This window comes from Hypanus sabinus, chromosome 4 (genome assembly GCF_030144855.1).
Source record: "Hypanus sabinus isolate sHypSab1 chromosome 4, sHypSab1.hap1, whole genome shotgun sequence".
NCBI classification, from domain to species: Eukaryota; Metazoa; Chordata; class Chondrichthyes; order Myliobatiformes; family Dasyatidae; genus Hypanus; species Hypanus sabinus.
The window spans coordinates 154,582,980-154,607,394 of NC_082709.1; the positions used below are offsets into that span (position 1 = coordinate 154,582,980).

The window sequence follows — 24,415 nt, forward strand, 5'->3', positions numbered from 1 at the left end:
ATTATTGTGATTTCTTTCAATTGATCTAATTCTGGAATCTGCATTTATTTTGGTTTCATAAAGCCATTTTTATTATAATTCCACATATTTATCCTAAGAATTAAATGAATATACACAACAGCCACAGACTAGTAATGCAAGGAAGATTTGCAGATTTAAAGGAAATCTATTGTTTTCATAATACATCAAATTATTATTTTTCTGCACTGGTCTAAACAATTGATAATATCTGATATTATTTGCAATTGATGGCAACATTTCTGATTTTAACAATAACCTCTATCTCTCATTTGTTTCATTTTTGGGAGTACTTGAAATTAGAAAGATCAGGGATATGTTTGATTGGGCATGATAAACCTTTGTACTTACTGTACCTAAGAATTGCATTTTACTTTCTAATAATTGGAAATGTAATGGAGTGACTAGAAGCAGATTTCAGTAAGACTTAGACAGTTAAAATTATTGGATATTTGTTAAAAGATATTTAATGTCATGAAGGGGCAGGAAGAACAGAGAAATTAATTGACGTATGAAATGCAGGTTAGCAAGCCACTTCAAATCAGGTTAGTCATTCAGTAAGAACGTGGCTGATCTCATTGTAACCTCAACTCTGCATTCATCTTTACCCCCAGAACCTAGAACCTAGCAGCAAAGATGTTAAAGGTTGCTGATGTTATACAGAAATGCAGATTTCCCAAAAACAAATTCTTCTGCCCTTTGGAAAAAGAGCTCCAAAGACTTGGGCGTCTCTGAGGGAAACATTTTCACTTATAAAAAGGGAACCTGTAGTTTTTTGATTCTCCTGCAAGAGGAACATCCTCTGTGAATCTGTGGTATAATTTCAAAGGGAATGATGATGTTGAGCCCTGAAGGGATATATGTATAACTTACTTTAAAAAATGGTTGGACAGGTTGACAGGTTTAAAAAGGTTATATGGGACACTTGGAGTTGTAATCAATTATTTTACAAAAGCAAACAATCAAAAAGGGAAGTACAGCAGATACTAAAAATCTGAAATAAAAACAGAAAATGTGAGGCATGTCCAGCAGTTGAGGCAGCACGTGTACAGAGAGGAAGATTAATGATTTGTGTTGGTGACCTTTTAGAACTAGAAAAGGGTTAGAATACAGGCTTGTTTGATATAATGAAGAGGGGGGGATGAACTGAGATTGTGAAGAGAATGAATAAAGAATAAGAAAAAATGGATGATTGAGATTAATGTCGACTATGAGAGGGTGGTGACAGGTTATAAATGGCAACCAGGCTGGGGGAGGTTTAAACAGAGCAAGAACAAATCTGGCAAGAGCTGGAACAAACAGAAACAATGCTAGATATTGACCACAGCCTCTGCTGGAAATCTGACATAAAGGATAGTACGGGACTTTCCAAACATATGAGAGAAAACTGAAATAAAAACTCAAGAGTGCTGGCGATGCTTAGCAGATCAGACCAATATTTTGTGACAGAAAAACAGTTCATGTTTTGTGTTAATGACCTTTGGGAAAAGTACGTATATAGAAGCAAAGAAGGAAGTGGGAAAGTTTTAAATTTTGGTACACATAATTTAAGGATTGCTTTGATAATACAAGTAAAACTGGTTTGAAGTGATGAGAGGATTGGGAACCAGGGCATGAGAGCTAAAGGTAATAACATGACACTATTACAGCTCTGGGTGTTGGAGTTTGGATTTCAATTCCAGCACCATCTTTAAGGAGTTTGTACATCCTTCTTGTGAGTGTGTGGGTTTCCTCAGGTGCTCCACAATCCAAAGACTTCCCTTTTAGTAGGTTAATTGTTTATTGAAAATTGTCCTGTGATTAAGCTAGGGTTAAATAGGTGTGTTGCTGGGTGGTGTGGCTTGATTTTATATATATATACACACACACACCGTATATAACAGAACCAGGCATGACATAAAGAAATGGTTATTTTACACAGCATGCTGTAATTTAGAATGTCTTGACTGGGCACACAGGGAGAAGATTCTGGAGGAATGTTCAAGATGGAAAGGATAAATATAGGAGGGGGAAATGTTCTAGCCAGGTCTTATTTGCATAAAATTGATCTTTCAAGCAACCACCTCTAATACCAGATCTACCTGTGCTCTGTGATAAAGCTGCAATTCATGCAAGCTAAAATATGTCCATAATTAATAGCTGATACTTTGTTTTCCAAATCTTCTCTGCAGACATCAAATTCTGAACAAAAATGTTACATATAATGTTTATATTTTTTAAATTCTTTATTTGAAATAAACGTAGAAAGACTATGGCAACATTCTTTCCAAATATTTTGTATCTTGGTCCTTTGACTGCGTAAGTTAACTTCATGCCCTTTGTTCAATGAAACTTTTACCACTGGGGGGTGAATGTTACTTTAGATAATTCCCTGTTGTCTGTAAGAACACTCTCCATTTCTCAATGTTGACGTTCTCGCCATGTGGTGTCCATTAATGAATGCAAAACCTGAGCTGTGCCCAGTATGATTTGATGTCCATCCTTTGTATTTTTAAGCCTCTGTTTATAACACAGGGAGGGCTAAACATTCTATGCAGTGCAATATGTGTTCAATGATGGTACATTCTGTTTTAAGAAAATGTGTGGTTACTTTGTACTGAGCTCACTTCCTGAAATTAAATCTGAGTTCTCCATGTGACCAGTGTGCATAGGCATGAAGATCACTGGCACGTGCTGTGATGTCAAATGGTGTGCAAAGCTTATTTTGAATCTGCTGTTTTTCCTCTTAATTAATTTTTAGGATCTGACCATCACTTATTGTCCTCTGTAACTACTTTCGAGAAGATGGGAATGAGCTATTACATAGAATAGTACAGCACAGTGCAGGCCCTTCGGCCCACAATGTTGTGCCGACCTTTAAACCCTGCCTCCCATATAACCCCCCACTTTAAATTCCTCCATATACCTATCTAGTAGTCTCTTAAATTTCACTAGTGTATCTGCCTCCACCACTGACTCAGGCAGTGCATTCCATGCACCAACCACTCTCTGAGTGAAAAAACCTTTCTCTAATATCCCCCTTGAACTTCCCACCCCTTCAAGCCATGTCCTCTTGTATTGAGCAGTGGTGCCCTGGGGAAGAGGTGCTGGCTGTCCACTCTATCTATTCCTCTTAATATCTTGTACACCTCTATCATGTCTCCTCTCATCCTCTTCCTCTCCAAAGAGTAAAGCCCTAGCTACCTTATTGTAAACTATTGCTTACCATAGGATTGCAATCTACTACCTTCCATTTTGGGATGGAGCTCTGGGAGTGGGAGTAATAAAGCTGGAGTCAAAAAGCAGAGATATGGACCCTTTGGCTCACCATGTCTGTGGTGACATTCTAGTATCCATCTGGACTTGGCCCATAACCATTGGTCATCCAAGGAGAGCACCAGACTCCTGCCACCTCCTTACCCTAAACATACACTCATCAGGCAACAATGAGGGCCTCATGATATATTTTCAAATATAAGCTTGCGGACAAATCTGCAAATACCTACAGCCTTGTCCTTGATGGTGAAAACCACAGGTTTTGGGGGTGCTAGCAGAGCGTTTTGTAGATGGAGCTTACTGCAGCCACTGTGTGCTGGACACGAAGGGTAAGAATATTTAGGCTAGTGGACTGAGTGCTAATAAAGAGGGCAGGTTTGTCCTGGATGGTGTTGCGTTTCTTGAGAGCTGTTAATGTTACACATCTGAGCAAGGGTGGAGTGTTCCATAATACTCCTGACCTTGTGCTTGTAAATGGTGGAAAGGCCATTTGGTATCAGGGACTCTCGCTGCAGGATACACCACCTCTGACCTGCTCTTGTCTACAGGATATTGATGGTGAGAGACATGGTGATGTAATGCTATTGAATGTCAAGAGTGCGTACTCTGTTATGGGAGATGGTTACTGCCTGAACTTCTGTGTTGGAAATGTGGCTTCCATTTATTAGCTCGTGAGTGAATATTCCCCAGGCCTTGCAGCACGCTCAGGAGCTATGATGGTGCAATCACCAGTGAACCTTCCCACTTACGACCTTGTGACTGGAAGGAAGATCATTGAAGCAATGAAGTGATTGGGCAGGTTTGAAATTGCCCTGCATGGGCCAGGAGTTTCAGTGACATTAGTCTTGAATGCTGAAGTACATCTGAGAAAACTGAGTCCTGCTTCTAGAATATTTAATATTAGAACTAGGTTTATTATGTTTGTTTGTGCTGGTAGTACAGTGCAAAGGCAATACAAGGGTATGGAAATAGAGAATAAATAATAGAAAGGAATTCACTTGGTTCATGGAATATTCAGAAATCTGATGGCGGAAGGAGAGAAGCTTCTTTTGTTGAATGTAGGTTTCCTCATGATGAGAAGAGGGCATGTCCCAGATGCTGAAGGTCCGTTATGATGGACGCTGTCTCTTTGAGGCACTAACTCTAGAGGATATCCTCAATAATGGGGAGGGATGTGCTTGTCATGTAACTGGCAGGGTCTACAACCCTCTGCAGCCTTTTGCGGCTCCATGCATTGGAGCCTCCATATCAGGTTGTGATGCAGCCAGTCGGAATGCTCTCCACTGCACATCTGTAGAAATTTGCAAAGAGTTGTTGGCGATGTACCCAATCTTCTCAAACTTCCAACGAAGTATGGCCATTGACGTGCCTTCTTCATGACTGCATGTGTGTTGGGCCCAGGAGATGTTGACATTCAGCAACATGAAACTGCTGACCCATCAACGAAGATTGGTGTGAGTTTTCCCAACACCCTCTTCCTGAAATCCACAATTACTTGCTCTTGCTAACTTTGAGTGAGAGGTTGTTGTTGCAACACCACTCAGCCAGCTGATCTGTCTCACTCCTGTACACCTCCTCTTTGTCATCTGACACAGATGGGCACAACCTTCAGTGAGAAACTACTGAAGAATCCCAAGTGTTTATTGCTTGTAGTTTTCCTTGCCCTTCATGGCAATAATTTCCACGACTGATGGAACCTGCCATTCCTCTCACCTGACTTGCTCCATAAAGGGATAATCTCAGTCTTGGCTTCATTCTCCCACAGTGCACACTGTGTGAAACAGCAGGATATGACTGACTAAAGGCCTTCATAGGAACATCGTGCACAAGGCCTACTCTATCACAGCTGGCTGGGTTTCTGCAGCTGCACCAGGGTACTCTCTCAAAACTGTTATCTTGTTAACATGCATTTTTTAAGAGCGTTAGAACTTGTGCATCAGGATTTTGTTTTTCAACATCCTGCTGAACTTGCCCTACTTCAAAGTGGTTAACATGCTTGCCCAGATGTTTCTTGTTATTCATTAAATGAGTTGGCGTCACAGGCTGAAGCAACACTTCATTGCCCTTGAGAAGTTGGTCGTAGTCTGTGTGTGTGTGTGTGTATACACCCACAATACTGTTAGGGAGAGAATTCCTGGAATTTGACCCAAAAACAGTGAAGAATGACAATATATTTCCAAGTTAGGATGGTATGTGGCTTGGAGATCAACTGCCAGTGTTCCCATAATTTTGCTGCCCTTGTCCTTCTAGTTGTCCTCCCAACTTTTTTTTAATGCCTTTTAATTTTAACCTTTTAACCAAAAGGTCCATAGACCCCGGGTTGGGAACCCCTCCTCTAGGCGGTGGAGATTGTGGGTTTGGAAGTTGGTGAGTTGCTGCAGTTCTTGTTGATGGTGCAAATTGCTGCTCTCTGAGCTGGGGTTGGATTGAGTGGCTGGGTTGCTGGTCAAGTGGGCTGCTCTATCCTGGATGATGTCCAGCTTCTCAAGTGTTGCTGAAACTGCACTCGTCTTGGCAAGCGGAGACTATAATTCCGTCAGACTCCTGACTTGTCGATGGTGAAAAGACTGGAGGTGAGTTACTTGGAGCAGGGTTCCTCACCACTGGCCTGCTTTTGCAGCCATTTTGTCTGTATGGCTACTCCAGTTAAGTTTCTGGTCAATGGTAACCCACCAGGATATTGATGGTGGGGGATTCAATGACACTCATGCCATTGACTGTTGGGGATAGCTGGATTTTCTCTTGTTGGATATTTGTCATTGCCTGCCACTTGTGAGGCACACTTGTCAGCCCAAGCCTGGTTATTGTCCAAGTTTTATTGCATTTAACTGGGGAATGGGCGCTGAACATTGTGCAATCCTCAGGGAACATCCCCACTTCCGACCTTGCGATTGAAGCAGCTAAAGAAAGGCCAGGACCCTACCCTGAGAAACTCCTGCAGAGGTGGCCTGTGGCTGGGATGATTGACCCTCAAACATTACAACACCTATTACTTGCCAGCTCTTGCTCCGTTTTCCTCTGCGCCTCCTCTTTCTACTGGCTGTCTCCCCTCAATCCCACAGTCCAGATGAAGGGTCACGGTTTGAAACATTGGCTATCCATTTCCTTCCACCAGTGCTACCTAACCCATTGAATTCATCGAGCTTCCAGCATCTGCAGCCTCTTGTCTCACCTGTACTATCTTCCTTTTTGCTGGCTGTGATTTCAAACAGTGCTGGGGTTTCCCAAGATTCCCAGGACTCATTGATGCCATGTTGACATCAAGGGCAGTTCTCTTACTTCCAGGATACCCTTGAAATTTATGCTATTTATTGGTTAAACTACAGCACTCTAAATGCAGCAGGTCAGGCAGTATCCATGGAAATGAGCAAACTATTGACATTTCGGGCTGAGACCCTTCTTCAGGATTGGTTAAACTGCCATATCTCATTCTTTGCAATAAATACATTCAATCACTGTTTTGAACCTGACGTTTCATCCCTGCATATTTAACTATTTTACCAGTCTGTTACTACCCACTTATTGCATTTCAAGTAAAAGTATTTTTGAAATGCAAATGGGGGAGGGAGGGAGGGGAGATAGAGTGGTGTGCATTTCCATCTCTGCCCCACCTTCCTAAATTGTGCTTCATCTATTTCGTGGTGTACCACAAAGGCAGTGGCACACACTTATCTGATGAATCACTTTGTCACAGCCCAAGAAATGTTATTTATTTTAACACTCCTTGCTCAATGGACCTTGAAACATTTCTTTCCTCTTCACTGTGTTGATAGCGTATTAAGTAAATGAAATGGTATAAAATCTCCGAATGTAAAAATATTTAACTGTTTATGGCATCCATATTTTAAAAAATTAGAGTGATTTATACACCATAGAATTAGGACCTTTAGCCCAACTGATCAATGCTGATAAACCCAAACTAGATTAATCTGCCACTGTCTGGCCCATAACCTTTAAACTATTCCAATTGATGCACCTGTTAACTGTCTTTAACCCTGTTATCTTACCTGCTTCAACCACTTCCTCTGGCAGGTGGCTTATTCTACATTGATACTACCCTTTGTCTATAGTAAAAAATTTGCCTTTCAACTTCCTAACAAATAACCTAGGAAAGTTGACAAGGGTAAAGCAGTGGATGTTGTCTATATGGACTTCAGTAAGGCCTTTGACAAGGTTCCACACAGGAGATTAGTTAGGAAGGTTCAATTGTTAGTTAATAATATTGAAGTAGTAAAATGAATTCAACAGTGGCTGAATGAGAGATGTCAGAGAGTAGTGGTGGATAACTGTTTGTCAGGTTGGAGGCCAGTGACTAGCGGTGTGCCTCAGGGATCTGTACTGGGTCCAATGTTGTTTGTCCTATACATTAATGATCTGGATGATGGGGTGGTAAATTGGATTAGTAAGTATGCAGATGATACTAAGGTAGGTGGCGTTGTGGATAATGAAGTAGGTTTTCAAAGCTTGCAGAGAGATTTAGGCCAGTTAAAAGAGTGGGCTGAATGATGGCAGATGGAGTTTAATGCTGATAAGTGTGAGGTGCTACATTTTGATAGGACCAATCCAAATAGGACATACATGGTAAATGGTAGGGCATTAAGGAATGCAATAGAACAGAGTGATCTAAGAATAATGGTGCACAGTTCCCTGAAGGTGGAATCTCATGTGGATAGGGTGGTGAAGAAAGCTTTTGCCTTTATAAATCAGAGCATTGAGTACAGGAGTTGGGATGTAATGTTAAAATTGTACAAGGCATTGGTGAGGCCAAATTTGGAGTATTGTGTACAGTTCTGGTCACCGAATTATAGGAAAGATGTCATCAAAATAGAGAGAGTACAGAGGAGATTTACTACAATGTTACCTGGGTTTCAGCACCGAAGTTACAGGGAAAGGTTGAACAAGTTAGGTCTTTATTCTTTGGAGTGTAGAAGGTTGAGGGGGGACTTGATAGAGGTATTTAAAATTATGAGGGGGATAGATAGAGTAGACGTGGATAGGCTTTTCCCATTGAGAGTAGGGGAGATTCAAACAAGAGGATGCGAGAATTAAGGGGCAAAAATTTAGGGGTAACATGAGGGGGAATTTCTTTACTCAGAGAGTGGTAGCTGTGTGAAACGAGCTTCCAGTAGAAGTGGTAGAGGCAGGTTCGATATTGTCATTTTAAAAAAAAAAAATTGGATAGGTAAATGTACAGGAAGGGAATGGAGGGTTATGGGCTGAGTGCGGATCAGTGGGATTAGGTGAGAGTAAGCATTCGGCATGGACTAGAAGGGCCGAGATGGCCTGTTTCCGTGCTGTAATTGTTATATGGTTAACCTTATATGATCTCCTTCTTGATTTCCTCAATACTGGGAAAAAGGCTATGTGCATTCAAACTAAGTTCCTTAGTTTTATGGACCTCCTATAAGATTACCTCTATCTCCTGTGCTCTAAGAAATAAAGTTTTAGCTTGTCCAGGCTCTACTTACAATTTAGTCCCTCTAGTGCTGGCAACATCCCTGTAAATCTATTCTGCACTTTTTCCAGTTTCACAGGAATGGCCATTCAGCCTTCAAAGCTGTGTTGAACCGGCTAAAAAGCAAATCAAAAATGCCCAAAAACTAATCCCTCCTACCTACACCATCTCCATATCACTCCGTCTTCCTCACATGCATGTACCTATTCAAATGTCTCTTAAAAGACTCAGATGTATTTGCCTCTACCCCCATACCAGGCATCTATCACTGAGTTTAAAAAACCTTGCCCATCTCATGCCCTTTGAGCTTGCCTTCAATGCATGCCCTTAGAAATTTCAACTCTGTGACAGATGCTTCCTGCCTACTCTATCCATGCCTCTCATAATCTCATTATCTCTATCAGATCTCCCCGCAGCCTCTGCTGCTACAGAGAAAACAACCCGTTTATCTGACCTCTCTCGTTATAGCACTGATGCACCATCAATAACTCACTCTGAGACGTAAAGGCGAGATATCGGCTTTTATTGACTGGAAGAAGGGACAAGCAGTGAGTGACCACCATACTACATCCTGGAGACTGAGAGGCCGGGCTCAGGCCTTGATCGCTTTTATACCGGGGTCTGTGGGAGGAGCCACAGGAGCAGTCAGCAGGGGACATGTCCAGACAGGTATATGTAGCTCACCACAAGCACATGCCGCCTAAACCAGGCAGCATCCTGGGAAACCTCTTCTGCTCCCTCTCCAAAGCCTCAACATCCTCCCTACAGTGGGGCAAACAGAACTGTACACAGTACTCCAGTGTGGCCTAACCAGAGTTTTATAAAGCTCCAACATAACCTCCTGACTTTTGAACTCATTGCCTCGACTAATAAGAGCAAGTATTCCATAAGCCTTCCTAACCACCTTATTGACATGTGTGGCCACTTTCAAGGGGCTATGAACTTGGATCCCAAGATCTCTCTGCTCAGCAGCACTGCTAAGGATCTTGCCCTTAATAGTCTCCTTGCATTTGCCTTATCAAGGTGCAGCACCTCACATTTATCTGTGTTAAACTCCATCTGCAACTGATCATTATACAGGAGGGAGATTGAAAATTTGGCGGAGTGGTGTCATAATAACAACCTCTCACTCAATGTCAGTAAGGCCAAGGAACTGATTGTACACTTCCGGAGAGGGAAATCAGAGGTCCGGGACTTGGAGTGGGTCACTATCTCAGAGTGCCCATCATATAAATGAATTGCAAAGAAAGCACAACAGTGCCTTGAGAGTCTGGCCTGGTATGGGAACATCAATGACTTTGAGTGGAAAATCCTAAAAAAGGTAGTGGATTTAGCCACTATAAATGCTCATGTATCCTATCCGGGAGGATTTTCATCAGCAGTTTCCCTACAAATGAAGTGAGACTCGCCAATCTATAGTTCCCAGGATATTCCCTTGTTCCCTTCCTAAATAGAGGTACAACATTAGCCACTCACCAATCCTTTGGGAACTCATCTGTGTGTAGAGAGGATAGAAAAATACTGACAGAGGCCCCAGCAATTGCCTCCTTCAATAACCTGGGGTAAAACCCATCAGACCCTGGAGACTTAACCATTTTAATACTCTACAAGGCTTAACACTTCCTCCTCCTTGACCTCTAAACACCCGAACATACCTTTATGTTCATCACTGATCTCATGGCATTCCCTATCCTTTTTCCTTGGCAAATATTGAAGCAAAATACTCATTAAGGACCTCATTCACATTCTCCACATCCAAGTAAATGTACCCCCTCAAGTTTGAGTGGTTGTACCCTCTCACTAGTTATTCCCTTACTCTTGATTTTATGTTTAGAATGCCTTGAGATTCATCTTAACCCTACTTGCCAAGGACTTTTCATGGCCCCCCCTTGGCTTCCCTAGTTCCCTTCTCTAGTTCTTTTCCAGCTCCTTGTACTCCTCAAGGGTTCCTAACTTCTGAAAATTTACACACTTTTCCTTTTTGACTAACTTAACTACCTCACTGGGCATCCAAGGTTCTCTTGCCGTTCCATTCCTTTCATGGAGTTGAAATGTACAGCACAGAAACAGGCCCTCTGGCCCATCTAGTCCATGCCAAAACCATTTAAACTGTCTACTCCCATCGGCCTACAACCAGGACCATAGCCCTCCATATCCCTAGTATCTATGTACTTATCCAAATTGCTCTTAATCATTGAAAACGAGCTCGTATGGACCACTTGTGCTGGCAGCTCATTCCACACTCTCACGGTCCTCTGAGTGAAGAAGTTTCTCCTCGTGTTCCCCTTAAACTTTTCACGTTTCACCTCTGCTTGGGGTCCCACCCAACCTCAGTGGAAAAAGCCTGCTTGTATTTACACTTTCTATACCCCTCGTAATTTTGTATTCCTCTACCAAATCTCCTCTCAATCTTCTACGTTCTAAAGAATACAGTTCTAACCTATTCAATCTTTCCTTGTAACTCAGGTCCTCCAGGCTGTAAGTTTTCTCTGCACTCTTTCAAACTTGTTTACATCTTTCCTGTAGGTGACCAAAACTGCACATTACGCCTCGCCAATGTCTTATACAACATCTCCTGTACTCATTGCATTGATTTATGAAGGCCAATGTACCAAAAGCTTTCTTTATGACGCTATCTACCTGTGATGCCACTTTCAGTGAATTATGTACCTGTGTTCCCAGATCCCTTTGTTCTATCTCACTCCTCAGTGCCCTATCGTTTACTGTGCAAGACCTATCCTCATTGGTCCTACTGAAGTGCAAAACCTCACACTTGTCTACGTTAGATTCCATCTGTCAATTTTCCAGCTGATGCAAGAGGCCTCTGCAAGCCACGATAGCCTTCAACGCTGTCTACCACACCCCCAATCCTGGTGTCAGCTGCAAATTTGCTGATCTATTTAACCACATTATTGTCCAGATTGTCGATATAGATGGCAAACAACAAAGGGCCTAGCGCCAAACCACCAGTCACAGGCCTCCAGTCAGAGAGGCAACCCTCTAGTGTCACTCCCTGGCTTCTCCCACAAAGCCAATATCTAATCCAATTTACTACCTTCCTAGTCATCATTACTTCAATCTGACACTCACTCACACATTTCCTTTGCCTCTAATGATTCATTTATTATAGAAATTATATGTAAATGTTTTGCCGAGCGCCTGCACGTAGTTCTGGGGTGACACTGCGCCTGCCATGTTAATTCTCTCACTCCTATCCTATATGTTAGACACTCTGTACTGTTCCAATGAGGCCCAAAGTTAGTTTGAGGGAAAGCACCTCATCATCTGTCTAGGCATATTGCAGTAACTTTCTATCAAATTCTACAGTTTGAGGTAGAACTGCCCTGTTCTGTTGTAGGTTGCCCATCTGAACTACTGACTCATGTTTTCTCTGTCCACCGAAACTGTGTTTCACCGTGTGCAACTTTACGGAATGAACATTTATTATTAAAATTAAAAATAAAATCACACTCCATTCTGCTTAGGAACAAAATATAATTTTACACATTCTTGAGTAATTACATGATGAAACTACTCTGATGGCAAGGCTGCAGCTGAACACTTGCACATAAAGAGTGTGTTTAAAATCTGAAATGCTAAGTGGGCTGGGCAGTGCTGCAGAGGAAAGATATCAGAATTAACAGTTTTGATTGACCTTTTATTCAAATTGCTTGCTGTTATTTAAAGCTCTGAATTACATGCACAATATGGTTGAGGTTAACAAAACCAAATATTGGGTGGGACATCCTTTGGGTTACTAATGAAATAGTTTGTTTTGCAACATTGTCCATATTCAGTTTCTTGCCTTGCAACCTGTTTTTGTCAAGCAACAAGTGCCAAGAAGTGTTAGTTGCAAGTATTTAAGATATATTAAAGATTGAGAACCAATTTTATAACAGATTTTTCCAATGTTGTATAACTCTTTTCGTTGTGCGTTGGAATAAGTACAGCACAGTATTCTGACAGTTCTGAGATGTTATGCGGTCTTGACAAAGCTGATAATGGCATTTCTGGCAGAGTGCCATCACCAAGACTGGGCTTCCAATAGTTGCTTTCTGCTTGAACTTCAAAAATGATTGTGAGAGACTTTGCAGGCAGCTCTGTGAAAACTGAGTTTTGTAGTGCTCATTTAAATGTATGGCTGGTGCTACTGTCTGTGATTTACCAAAATACTTACAGCCACAAGTTTCTATTATCTGTTGGTGCACATACCCTAAAGCTCCAACAGTGTAATGACAGCTGGATGTATTTTTAAGTCACAACTTTTCTATTTATAAGTCCCAAGTATGGAACGAAAAATATGTTTGAAAGTGTGAACAGGATGCATCAGGTGGGAGTGTCGCTAGAGTTGGATGTCAGCTTCCAAAGGAAAAAATGCAAACAGATGAAAGAAGTACTTAAGTATTAATGATTAGTTTTTATCTGTGCATTCTGTCACAACTCTAATTTTAAATCCTGTACACCACATATTTTAAGATGCCATTTTAGGCATCTGTCTGATTATATCATACTGTGAATGGTTAAAAATGTTCTTTTTTTATTTGAATTTTTGTTATGAGTAACACGAAGAAAATGACTAATGCACTCACCTTCACTGACAGACTTAAACTCAGTGTTAACTATATCCCGGCCTACTGATTGAGCAATGCTTGTGATGCCGTGTGCCATGGGGGTTCCTGACCTGTGCATGTCTTTATATCAGAGACATCATAAACATACAATATAATTTATTAACCTTCTGGGAAATTTCTAGCAGAACCCACACGTATCAGAGCAAGATTAACGCTTCAAATCTGAACTCGTCCAGAAAGGAGACTTGCCCTTTCTGTTTGGACTGATTTTGATCCATGCCTTGATGGTGAAGGAGGGGGTCAAGATCTCGCAGCATGTGTGGGCATAATCCAGTTTTACTCAGTGTCATGGTGTAGTTAGCAGAGTTTCCACAGTTCCCTGCCAAGTTTCCTGCACTGTACCACTGGATTTAGCCACAGCGCAAGTTGCTCAGTGATTTCCTTTCAACCAAATGGGATTCATCCAACCCCACTCATCTTTCCCAGTTATCAGTAGAGCATTGAAGTTTTATTAATAGTGATGTTACGTATTCATGAGCAGCTTTGTACTGCTCAGTTTGAGTGTGTGTGTGGGGGGGGGGGGGTAAACCCTTCCAGTTTGACACAGCTTTCAACTCCAGCATGACGGTAGAAGCCGGTGCCTGCTGTCGATCATCCCCATCAAATTACCAATCTACAAACTGCAGCACAAAGGAGGCTTTCTAAGTGCCTACAAAGAAGGTTGCGATTATCACAGGCCAGAAGTTTCCTGGAGTCCTTCATCATTGGCTTTCTCTTTTTTCTCTGTAAGTACTGTGGCCTGTCAGCAGTTTGGGGGCTTTCAACCCTCCTAGGATGCGCCCTCAAAGGAGAAGTAAATTTCCTCTGGCAACAGATGGCTACTATTTGAGAGAACTTGAGTGTTGGTCACTAATCCTACATAAACTATTTGCATAGCTAGATTCTCCACACAATATTGAAGGGATTATGCTGATTCAAAGTTCAAAGTAAATTTATTATCAAAGTAAATATGGCACCATGTCCAACCCGGAGATTCATTTTCTTTTGGGCATACATGATAAACATAAGAAACTCAGTAGAATCCATGCTAGCCCACGCCCAACAGAATGGACAAATAATGAGCAAAAGCTAATAAGTAGCACAAATACAAAAAGAGAAAAGAATAATAATGAATAAATATTGAGAACAAGAAATGGAAAGTCCTTGAATGTGAGTCCATAGGTATGGGAACAGTTCGGTGATGAGATGCTTATGTTGTTTGTAGAGGAGGTTACATGGTCAGCACAACATTGTGGGCTGAGGGGCCAGTGATGTGCAAAGATTTCTATGTTGTTAGTTGAGTGATGTCCCCTTTTGGTTCAAGAACCTAACAGCTGAGGGGTAATAGCTGTTCCTGAACCTGGTGGTGTGGGTCCTGAGGCTCCTGTACCTCCTTCCTGATGGCAGCAGAGAGAAGGGAGCGTGGAAGGTGGGGATCATAAGTACAAATCACTGGACAATCTACAATGACCAATTACCTTACTAACCCATATGCCTTTGGACTGTGGGAAGAATCTGGAGGAAATCCACGCGGTCACGTGGGGAGAACGCACAAACTTCTTCCAGACAGTGATGGAATTGAACTCTGAACTCTGGAGCTGTAAGGGCGTTGGGCTAACCCCTGTGCTACCAGGGCACCTCCAAACATCTCGAGCACATTGACAATCATAACCTGCCTCCTGGCATCTTCTAAGACATCTTGCTCTGAGAGTCACTGCCTTCTTTAGCGCCAGGTGTTATAGGGCTTCACTATCATAGACTGTATTGAAAGGCCTCGATAGAGTGGATGTGGAGAGGATGTCTCTTAGGATGGGAGAGGGTAGGACCAGGGGACACAGCCTCAGATTAGAGGGACATCCTTTTAGAGCAGAGGTGAGGAGGAACTTCTTTAGCCAGAGAGTGGTGAATGTGGAATTCATTGCCACAGTTGGCGGTGGAGGCCAAATCTTTAGCTATATTTACGGTAGAGGTTATTAGAATGTTGATTGGTCAGGGCATGAAGAGATACGGAGAGAAGGCAGGAGATTGGGTCTGGGAGGGAAATGCATCAGCCTCGATGAAATGGCAGAGCATACTCAATGGGCCAAGTGTCCTAATTCTGCTCCTATACCTTGTGGTTTTTATTGCAGTGTGTGGTAACTGTAGGTGTATGGATTATGAACATGATTGATGTGGAGATCTCCAGGCATGAGTTTGTTCTCGTAGCAATCTGCCACAGTCAATTTGGGAAACGAAGGGAAGGGAAAATCAATTCTGGACATGTTTCTTCATAGATAATGATGTAATGGCCCAGAATTAATGTTTGCTGGGTTAATGAAACTATCAGCACGCCTGTCTGAGCATTACCCTGAGGAGGTCACACAGTGCAACAAAATCCAGATACAGAGGATTAGGTAGATTGAACTTTGTCTAATTGTAATCGATGTTTCACGTTGAATGAAAGTCCAAGCATCTGGATGACTGAGATTATACTGCCTCTGAATTTGATTGGACGCCGTCGAATAAAATGTGAGTCCTCATTTGTATATCTGCTCTTTGCCATTTTAGGAGACCCCGAACCAACTCAAACCATGGAAGAAAAGCCCTTGTCAGTTGCTGCAATAGCCTCAAAATTCAGTCACAAAACCAGTGACACCGTGGAAAAGGACAAGGTATGTATTCAAATCACCTTATAAGAATAGGTTAGTTTTGGTTTAATGAATTGTTAATAGTGATGCAAGGTTTAAACTGTTCACGTCTACTATATAAATCTATGATGCTCTATCTGGGTTCCCTGTCCAGACATAAAAGATAACATCTCTCTGATAATTACAACTATTTAATATTGGTGAACTGATTTGATAGTTTCAAAAGAAATAGCATATTTTAGCACTATTTTACACTTCCTCTCCCCTACCCAAAATTACCAAATGAATCTTGTTCAATTCATAATTTGTAAGCATGACCTCCAGTTCACTGTCTCAGTTATTATGCTACTGTACCTGGAAGTGCTTCCCGATAAAGCCCTTTTAAGATGTTGTGAAAATGTTGAAATGTGCTATTAAAAATGATTCTGTTCATTCTTTGCACAGAAATGCCCTAGAGGACCAATCCGTAAGAAGCCTCCTTGCTCGCTTCCTTTGTTTGGTAACAACAATAGTGTGAAAACTGAGAGTGATCACAATGGAAATGAGGTAAGTCATCCATGATTTCATTTTATATATATATACACATAATTAAACTACCATAGTATAGCGGTCAGCACAACACTATTACAGCTTGCCATCGGAGTTCAGAGTTCAATTCCAATGTCATCTGTAAGCAGTCTCTATGTCCTCCCTGTTGAATACATGGCTTTCCTCCGTGTGCTGCAGTTTTCTCCCACAGTCCAAAGACATATTGGTTAATTGGTCATTGTAAATTATCCAGTAATTAGGTTAGCGTTAAATTGGGAGTTGTCAATGGGTTGCTAGGTGACACAGCTCACAGAGCCAGAGAGATCTTTTCTAAATAAAATTAATTTTTAAAAAAAATGTATATTCTGTAGATTACTTTATCCCTCAGTCTTGAAGTCTGTGCATTTGGATGTGGGCATGGCTGGCAAGCCCAGCCTTTATTTCCCATCCTTGAGCAGACAGTTATGGGAGTGTGCCACCATCTTGAATCATTGCAATCCTTCTGATGAAGATGCTCACAAAATGGTGTATAGAAATTTTCAGGATTTAAACCCAGTGATGACGTGGTATATTTTCCATCAGGATGGTGTGCAATTTAGACCATAAGACAGAGGAGCAGAATTAGGCCATCTGGCCCATCGAGTCTGCCCTGCCATTCAATCATGGCTGATTGTTTTTAATCTCCTCCACGACCCCAGTTCCTGGCCTTTTTCCCCGTAACCTTTGATGCCATGTCCAATCAAGAACCTATCAACCTCTGCCTTAAATACACCCAATGACCTGGCCTCCACACCTGCATGTGGCAACAAATTCCTCATCCTTTGGCTAAAGAAATTTCTCCACATCTGTTTTGAAAGGGCGCCCCTCTATCCTGAGGCTGTGCCCTCTTGTCCTAGACTCTCCCACCATGGGAAACTTCCTTTCTACTTCTACCCTGTTTAGGTCTTTCAACATTTGAAAGGTTTCAATGAGACCACTGCCTTAAAAAGCCTCAGCGTCACATCCCTGCTCTTGTATTCTAGACCTCTTGAAATGAAGGCTAACATTGCATTTGCCTTCCTCACCACTGACTCGACCTGCAAGTTAACCTTCAGGGTGTTCTGCACAAGGACTCCCAAGTCCCTCTGCATCTCAGATTCCTGGATTTTCTCCCAATTTAGAAAATAAAATAGTCCTCACATTTTTTTGTACTACCAAAGTGCATGCCCATGCATTTTCCAATATTGTATTTCATTTGCAACGTTCTTGCCCATTCTCCTAATCTGTCTAAGTCCTTCTGCATCCTACCTGTTTCTTCAACACTACCTGCCCCTCCACCAATCTTTGTATCATCTGCAAACTTGGCAACAAAGTAATCTATTCCATCGTCTAAATCATTTATATACAGCATAAAAAGAAGTGGTCCCAACACCGACACCTGTGGAACACCACTAGTCACTGGCAGCCAACCAGAAAAGGATCCTTTTATTCCCACTCACTGCCTCCTACCAATCAGCCAATGCTCTAACCATGTTAGTAACTTTCCTGTAATACCATGGGCTCTTACTTTGGTAAGCAGCCTTACGTGCATCACCTTGTCAAAGGCCTTCTGAAAGTCCAGATATACAACATCCAATGCATCTCCTTTATCTATCCTATTTGTAATCTCCCCAAGGAATTCCAACAGGTTAATCAGGCAGGATTTTCCCTGAAGGAAACCATGCTGACTTTGTCCTATCTTGTCCTGTGTCACCAAGTACTCCATCACCTCATCCTTAACAATTGACTCTAACATCTTCCACTGAGGTGAGACTAACTGGTCTATAATTTCCTTTCTGCTGCCTACCTCCTTTCTTAAGGAGTGGAATGACATTTGCAATTTTCCAGTCTTCCGGCACCATGCCAGAGTCCAATGATTTTTGAAAGATCATTTCTAATGCCACCACAATCTCTACCACTACCTCTTACAGAACCCTTGAAGGGGAATATGCAGTACTGGTATCCTATCTGCCTGCTGCCCTTAACCTGCAAATATAAAAGGACAGGATTTTGAGAAGTGTCAGAGCAGCCTGGGCAGATATCTGTGGTAAATTTTATAAAAGTCTCCCAACTTCCCCTTGTCACTGCAATATGTATGTGACTGATCCAGTTGAGCTCAGGTCACTGGTAAACCCCAGGATATTGGCAGTGAGTCTCAATGACCGAAAATAGATGGTTTGCCTTATTATTCTGAAAAGGTTAATGTTTGACACATCACTTTCATGAAAATAACTTGGCCTATGCCCAAATACTGTCAAGGTCTTACTGTATGAATTGCTTTATTTGCCAAAACTACTCCAAAATGAATTGAAATAGTCAAAGTACTAAATGCTTCTCAACTTGTTTTATAACTTTATGCACACAGAAGCAACCTGCTAACGAAGCCTGTCATCATCCAAAGTTGAAATTGAAAATTTCCTCTCCGCACATTGAAAAGCTCCAGGTGTGTTTCTGGGAATATTTGCAACTGGCGTCCATTGTCTGCGGGTAAATGATATGTAGCACAGCTATACAATAAAATAACAGGCAGCTTTAGAAACATGAGCTGATCTATAATGGGTTCACTAGCATCACTAGGTTTCTATTTTGATTGGTGGGTCCTTTTAATGAACAAGATTTATGAGAGATGTCATCCACAAGGAGAAAGCATTCTGGAAAATTTTGTTCTCTTCCAAAAGCAGTATGAACGGCCTTAAAACAAATTAAATTTGTATGCTTGCTTGCAGCCTTAAAAGCTTTTTGACTTGGCTACTTGCTAAATATTTAATGGTATACCGAATATTTACACTTAATGTTATAATTCAGAGCTAAGAAAGTATGATGTATTCAGACGGAACTGCTATGTGATGTCTAATCAGCAGACTTGGTGTCGGTTAACAACTGCACATCTCTTAAAATTTAAAGCGAGCAAGAAAACCGACAGCCACATGATTTTCCTAATACTGATCATTCAGGTTTTTAAAAACACTCAAATCCCAGTCAATGCAAGATGAACTTAGCTTTTTGTTCCTCAGTGATGAGAAACTATAGAGAAGAAGAGAGATTTGGAGGGCCATGTACAGATTGCTAGCGGAGAGGTAAAAGAAAGAACTTGGAGAGAAAATGTACTGTAACCTTCATCTCCTTCAATATTTAGGCGGCCTTACTTATCTCCCCGGCTGCTCTCATGCCTGGAGCTGGTCCAAAGAGCCCTCTAAAACCCTCCGCCTCGCCTTTTGCTAGTCCAGCTTCTACTCCTGAAAGCCCTGGAGCACGCTCAGTATCCAGTGAATCAGATGGAACCCCAGCTACAGGTGACCAACCCAAAGAAGCAGAAACTTTGCAGAGTTTGCACAAGGTAAATTTGGAGCACCAGGCTGAGTATTGAACTTATTGGACTCTTTTCAGGTACTTGGGGGGTGGGGGATTAACCCCTCAAATATTCTGTGCCGTTCAATGGCTGATTGGTGCACATATTGCAATAGTCTCTTTTCTCTTGTGTCCCTTAATATTTTTGGTTTACTGTATTCATTTTAAAATTAGCCATTGACCGAGCATCAATTGCTGTTTGAAGAGGAGTTCCAATTTGCTATCATCCTATGTGTGACTTCTTAACAAAAAACAGTGGATTCTGGTTAACTGGGCCATCAGTTAATTGGGGCGGCCACTTATTTGGGACAACTCTCAAAGAACAAAAGCGAATCAAGAAAATAGTCGGGATTCCCTTTGTTTATTTTGGACACTATGCCACTTAATTAGGACAGGAGTCTGTTGCCAAACAGTTTCTAATTAGCATCAGTCATGTGCACTTGCCAGACCGTGAGACAGTACACTGTGCTTGAACAGTTCTTAAATAGCATCAGCTGTGAATGTCTGTGTTCAAAAACCAGTGATTTTTATCATTGACAGCTGGCGAGGAAATAAGCAGCAAGACAATTTGGAACTGTGTTGCTCACTGTGGCTTCAAGCATTCAGGCTTGGAGATGCCAGAAACGGCCGTGAGTGAAAATGAAACGATTTCTCTACTTCAGCAAGTTAGGTACTATAAAGAGTTAGGATATTGACAATCATCTGGAATATTACTTTACTTTATTGTCACCAAACAATTGATACTAGAGCGTACAATCATCGCAGTGATATTTGATTCTACGCTTCGCACTCCCTGAAGTACAAATCAAATGAAATATAATAAAAATGTAAATTATAAATCTTAATTAGAAAATAGAAAAGGGGAAGTAAGGTAGTGCAAGTCAGGTCCAGATATTTGGAAGGTACGGCCCAGATCCGGGTCAGGATCTGTTCAGCAGTCTTATCACAGTTGGAAAGAAGCTGTTCCTAAATCTGGCCGTACGAATCTTCATGCTCCTGAACCTTCTCCCGGAGGGAAGAGGGACAAAAAGTGTGTTGGCTGGGTGGGTCATGTCCTTGATTATCTTGACAGCACTGCTCCGACAGCGTGCGGTGTAAAATGAAAATTGAATATTTGGAAGATATTATTAAATGATAATATTAAAATATACAAACGATCAAAAGCACTGTACTTCATAGGTGTCTGTGCAGATTTTGTTCATTTCTAGTCAATCAAAGAATGCGGCAATGTTCACTGAATTCCTCTGATAACTATTAGTTTTATAGTACTGTCATAGTTTTGGTAATGTTTTAATTTCTGTATTTTATTTATATGCCTAGTTTGTTACTCAGTTAAACTGTAGTTTGTCTTTTTTATACACTTTTAACTATTTCCATAAAACTTTATCTAATTAGAGCAGCTGCTTAATTGGGCCAAAATATCCCAAAGTGTCCCAATTAACCAGAATCAGTATTGGATGTCTGGAATCCACTTTATTACCCACGGTATGGTTTGTAATTGGTATTACCAGTTGATCAGGCCAAGCAAAGTCCATTGCTTTCAAAGCCAAAGCTGTTCACTCTGGAGCTGTGAATCTGCAAGGCCACTGAGCTGTGAAGCAGAAGCAGAATGTGCAGAAAATATTGAGCAAAACTAGTCATGTCTTTTTTTAAAAAAAAAAATTGAATTCATGGCAGCACAGATGATTACAGGCTTCTAGTGGCCCCTTGGTTCTGATCTGAATTGAGTAAGGTGAGCTTGTTAGATAGCAGAGTGAGGAGGAACAAGATCAGTAGAAGGTGGATAGCTAAATGGATGTTGGCTCGGAGGGAGCTGTGTTTCAGAAATGAGGAAGGAATGTTTTTCCACAGAGAGAACCATGCAGTAACTGATTGGTATCAGTCAGCCTGTCTCATTCACAGCGAGCTGCCATTCTGCTCCACATTATGCCATCAGTTTTTACCTGAAGTTGCAACTGGGCCTGTGCAGTCCGCTCTTATTCAGTGAGGCCGCTCCTGCCAGAAACGGCAAGTGCTGTCCCTAGAAATGCTTTGACACCAGCGGAGCTGTGCCTCTGGGTGTCAGGATGGTGAACGCCATACTCTATTCAGGGGGGAAAGAAATGTTAAAAATTATTAACATGAGATTCTGCAGACGCTGGAAATCCAGAGCAACGCACAAAATGTTAAAGAAACTTAGCAGGTCAGGCAGCACCTATGGGAGTAAATAAACAGTTGATGTTTCGGGTGAAGACTCTTCATCCAGACTGGAAAGGAAGAGTGAAAATGCCGGAATAAAAAGTTGGGGAAAGGAGGACCAATTAGAAGGTGATATGCGAAGCCAGGGGGGCCAGTAAAGTTAAAGGGCTGGAGAAGAAGAAATCTGATGGGGGAGGAAAAAATTGATTTGTATCGTTAAGATTATCTCGCAGTTTAAAAATAATTCACGCTTAATATTAGAAAACATCTTAAAATATAAATTAGTTTTTTTTAATTAATATTAAATTATACAGGTTAATGTTTAAGAAGTTTATATTATCTGAAACTCCGGGGAGGCCTAATCTCTCCATTTAATAGGAACTGAATCTACACCAGATCTAACTTAGAGATGAGAGGCATAGACTTGATTGAGGCTACCCTGGAAAATAGTAAATAAACATTTATCAATCTGTTTATTCCCATCATTTCATATCCTGGATCTGGTCCGGGTTCACTTCAACTGTTTTTGCTTTGACCTCCTTTAGACTCGAGCTCGTCTATCAATAAAGCGCCGCCCGCCCAGCAGGCGATTTAGAAGATCCATCTCTGATGACGTGGGGAACTCTGGCTCTTCAGAAACTGAGCAGTTGGACAACTCGGCCAAGCAAGAGGAGCCCAAACAAAGTGAAGCATCAGAGGAAGGGAATGATGAGGTTTTTATTGATAAGGTTCAAAATGGAAACACCCACTCCTCAGCTGAGGGAGAGGCTCATACTTCACCTCACCTCCCAGCTGACCATTCATCTGAAGAACCAGAACAAAAGATGCCCAGTGACCCCTTGTCTTCTCAAAGCCAGGAGTCTGAAATATGTACTGCTAAACAAGATGAGGATGTCAAAGACTATGATATTGATTCAAAGATTACTCTGGAATCTGCAGATAAGGACAATGAGACCTCTGATAATATTGTTCATAACCCAGCAGGAAGTGAAACTGTTGTTTCTGAGATGGCTGATCAAGAACTGAAAACTGAAGAAGTAAATGCAACAGACATTGAGCAACAGATTGACAATGCTGAGGTAGGTGAGAGGGTTTTGTGAATCACGTCACATTGCTCCAATGACTGATCAATTTCTTAACTCAAGAAAACTTTGCTAGCAATAGTCAAAAACTTTTAGTTTGAGGAGTTTTAATACTTTTTCTGCTGGAGACTCTAGTATGAGGGAGGAAGCAAATTTGGACAATTAGCACTCGTGCGAATATTAGACTTTTTGCAAGTCAGCTGAATCTTCTTGGCTTTCTTGTAGTTCTCTCATCTTTCATTTGACTTGGGTGTGTTTTCAGCAAATTTCCTGTCCCCTTTTAAAATTCATATTCCCAACATTTTATAGATCTTTTATTTTCTAGTTTACAATTAAAATAAAAAAAGAGGCTAGTAAAATCACTCTTTTACAGTCTAATCATATATTGGGCTGCTATAATCTCACATTTCCATATTCTCTTACAACAGAGAAAGAGAGGCCATTCGGCCATCAGGATTGTGCCCGCTCTTGGCGTATTTGTGAGAGTTCCATTCTTGCACTTGTTTCTTTTTTTCATGTCCATCAACTCTTGATCAAATGAGTCTCTCAGGAGTGAGGGGCCATTCCTGTCAGAAACACCAAGTGCTACACCCACCTCTTCTGCTGCTTTAAACAAGGGCCAGTTGACTCTATCCGTACATCATTGCAATGTGGGAAGAAACTGGAGTACCTGGGGAAATTCATGTGTCCACAGGGCGAATTTGGATTCACAGTTATACTGTACAGAAATAAACTCTTTGGTTCAACTCGCCCACGTTGACCAAGGTGCTGTCTTGAGCTAATCCCATTTGCCAGAATTTACCCAACATCCCTCTAATCCAGGGCTTCCCAACCTGAGGTCCATTAACCCCTTAATGGCATTGGTCCATGGCATAAAAAAGGATGGGAACCCCTCCGCTAAACCTTTCCTATCCAAGTATCTGGCCAAATGTCTTTTAAATGTTGTACCTGTATCTGCCTCTGCCACCCTCTTCTTGCAGCTCTTTCGGTAAACTCACCATTCTGGAGTGTGGGGGTGAATCTTGCCTCTTAGGCTCCCTTTGCCTTTCCTCTGCTCTCTCACCTTAAACCTATGCCTTCTAGTTTTAGGCTCCCTTCACTAGGGGGAAAAGACTGTGACGATCCAACCTCACTATACCCTTCATCATTTTCTAAACTTCTATAGGTTACCCAGCCTCCTTTACTCCAAGGTAACAGTCCCAACCCATCCAATCTCACCTTTTAACCTGAGCTCTAAAGTTGAGTTAACATTCTAGTGTTTTTTTTCCCTAAAACCTCTCCTTCCTTTAGCATGGT

At 41.5% G+C, this 24,415-nt stretch overlaps 1 protein-coding gene across 4 annotated transcripts in view; it reads left to right on the forward strand.

Moving 5' to 3' along the window:
* Positions 1–24,415, forward strand: part of LOC132393375 (capZ-interacting protein-like) — a 53,230-nt gene that overhangs the window by 23,768 nt on the left and 5,047 nt on the right. For all 4 annotated transcript variants that reach the window (XM_059968502.1, XM_059968503.1, XM_059968504.1 and 1 more), the window contains exons 2-6: positions 15,886–15,989; positions 16,410–16,511; positions 18,877–18,954; positions 19,648–19,848; positions 22,583–23,116. In XM_059968502.1, coding sequence (XP_059824485.1) covers positions 15,886–15,989; positions 16,410–16,511; positions 18,877–18,954; positions 19,648–19,848; positions 22,583–23,116 — 1,019 coding nt within the window. The remainder of the gene's footprint in view (positions 1–15,885; positions 15,990–16,409; positions 16,512–18,876; positions 18,955–19,647; positions 19,849–22,582; positions 23,117–24,415) is intronic.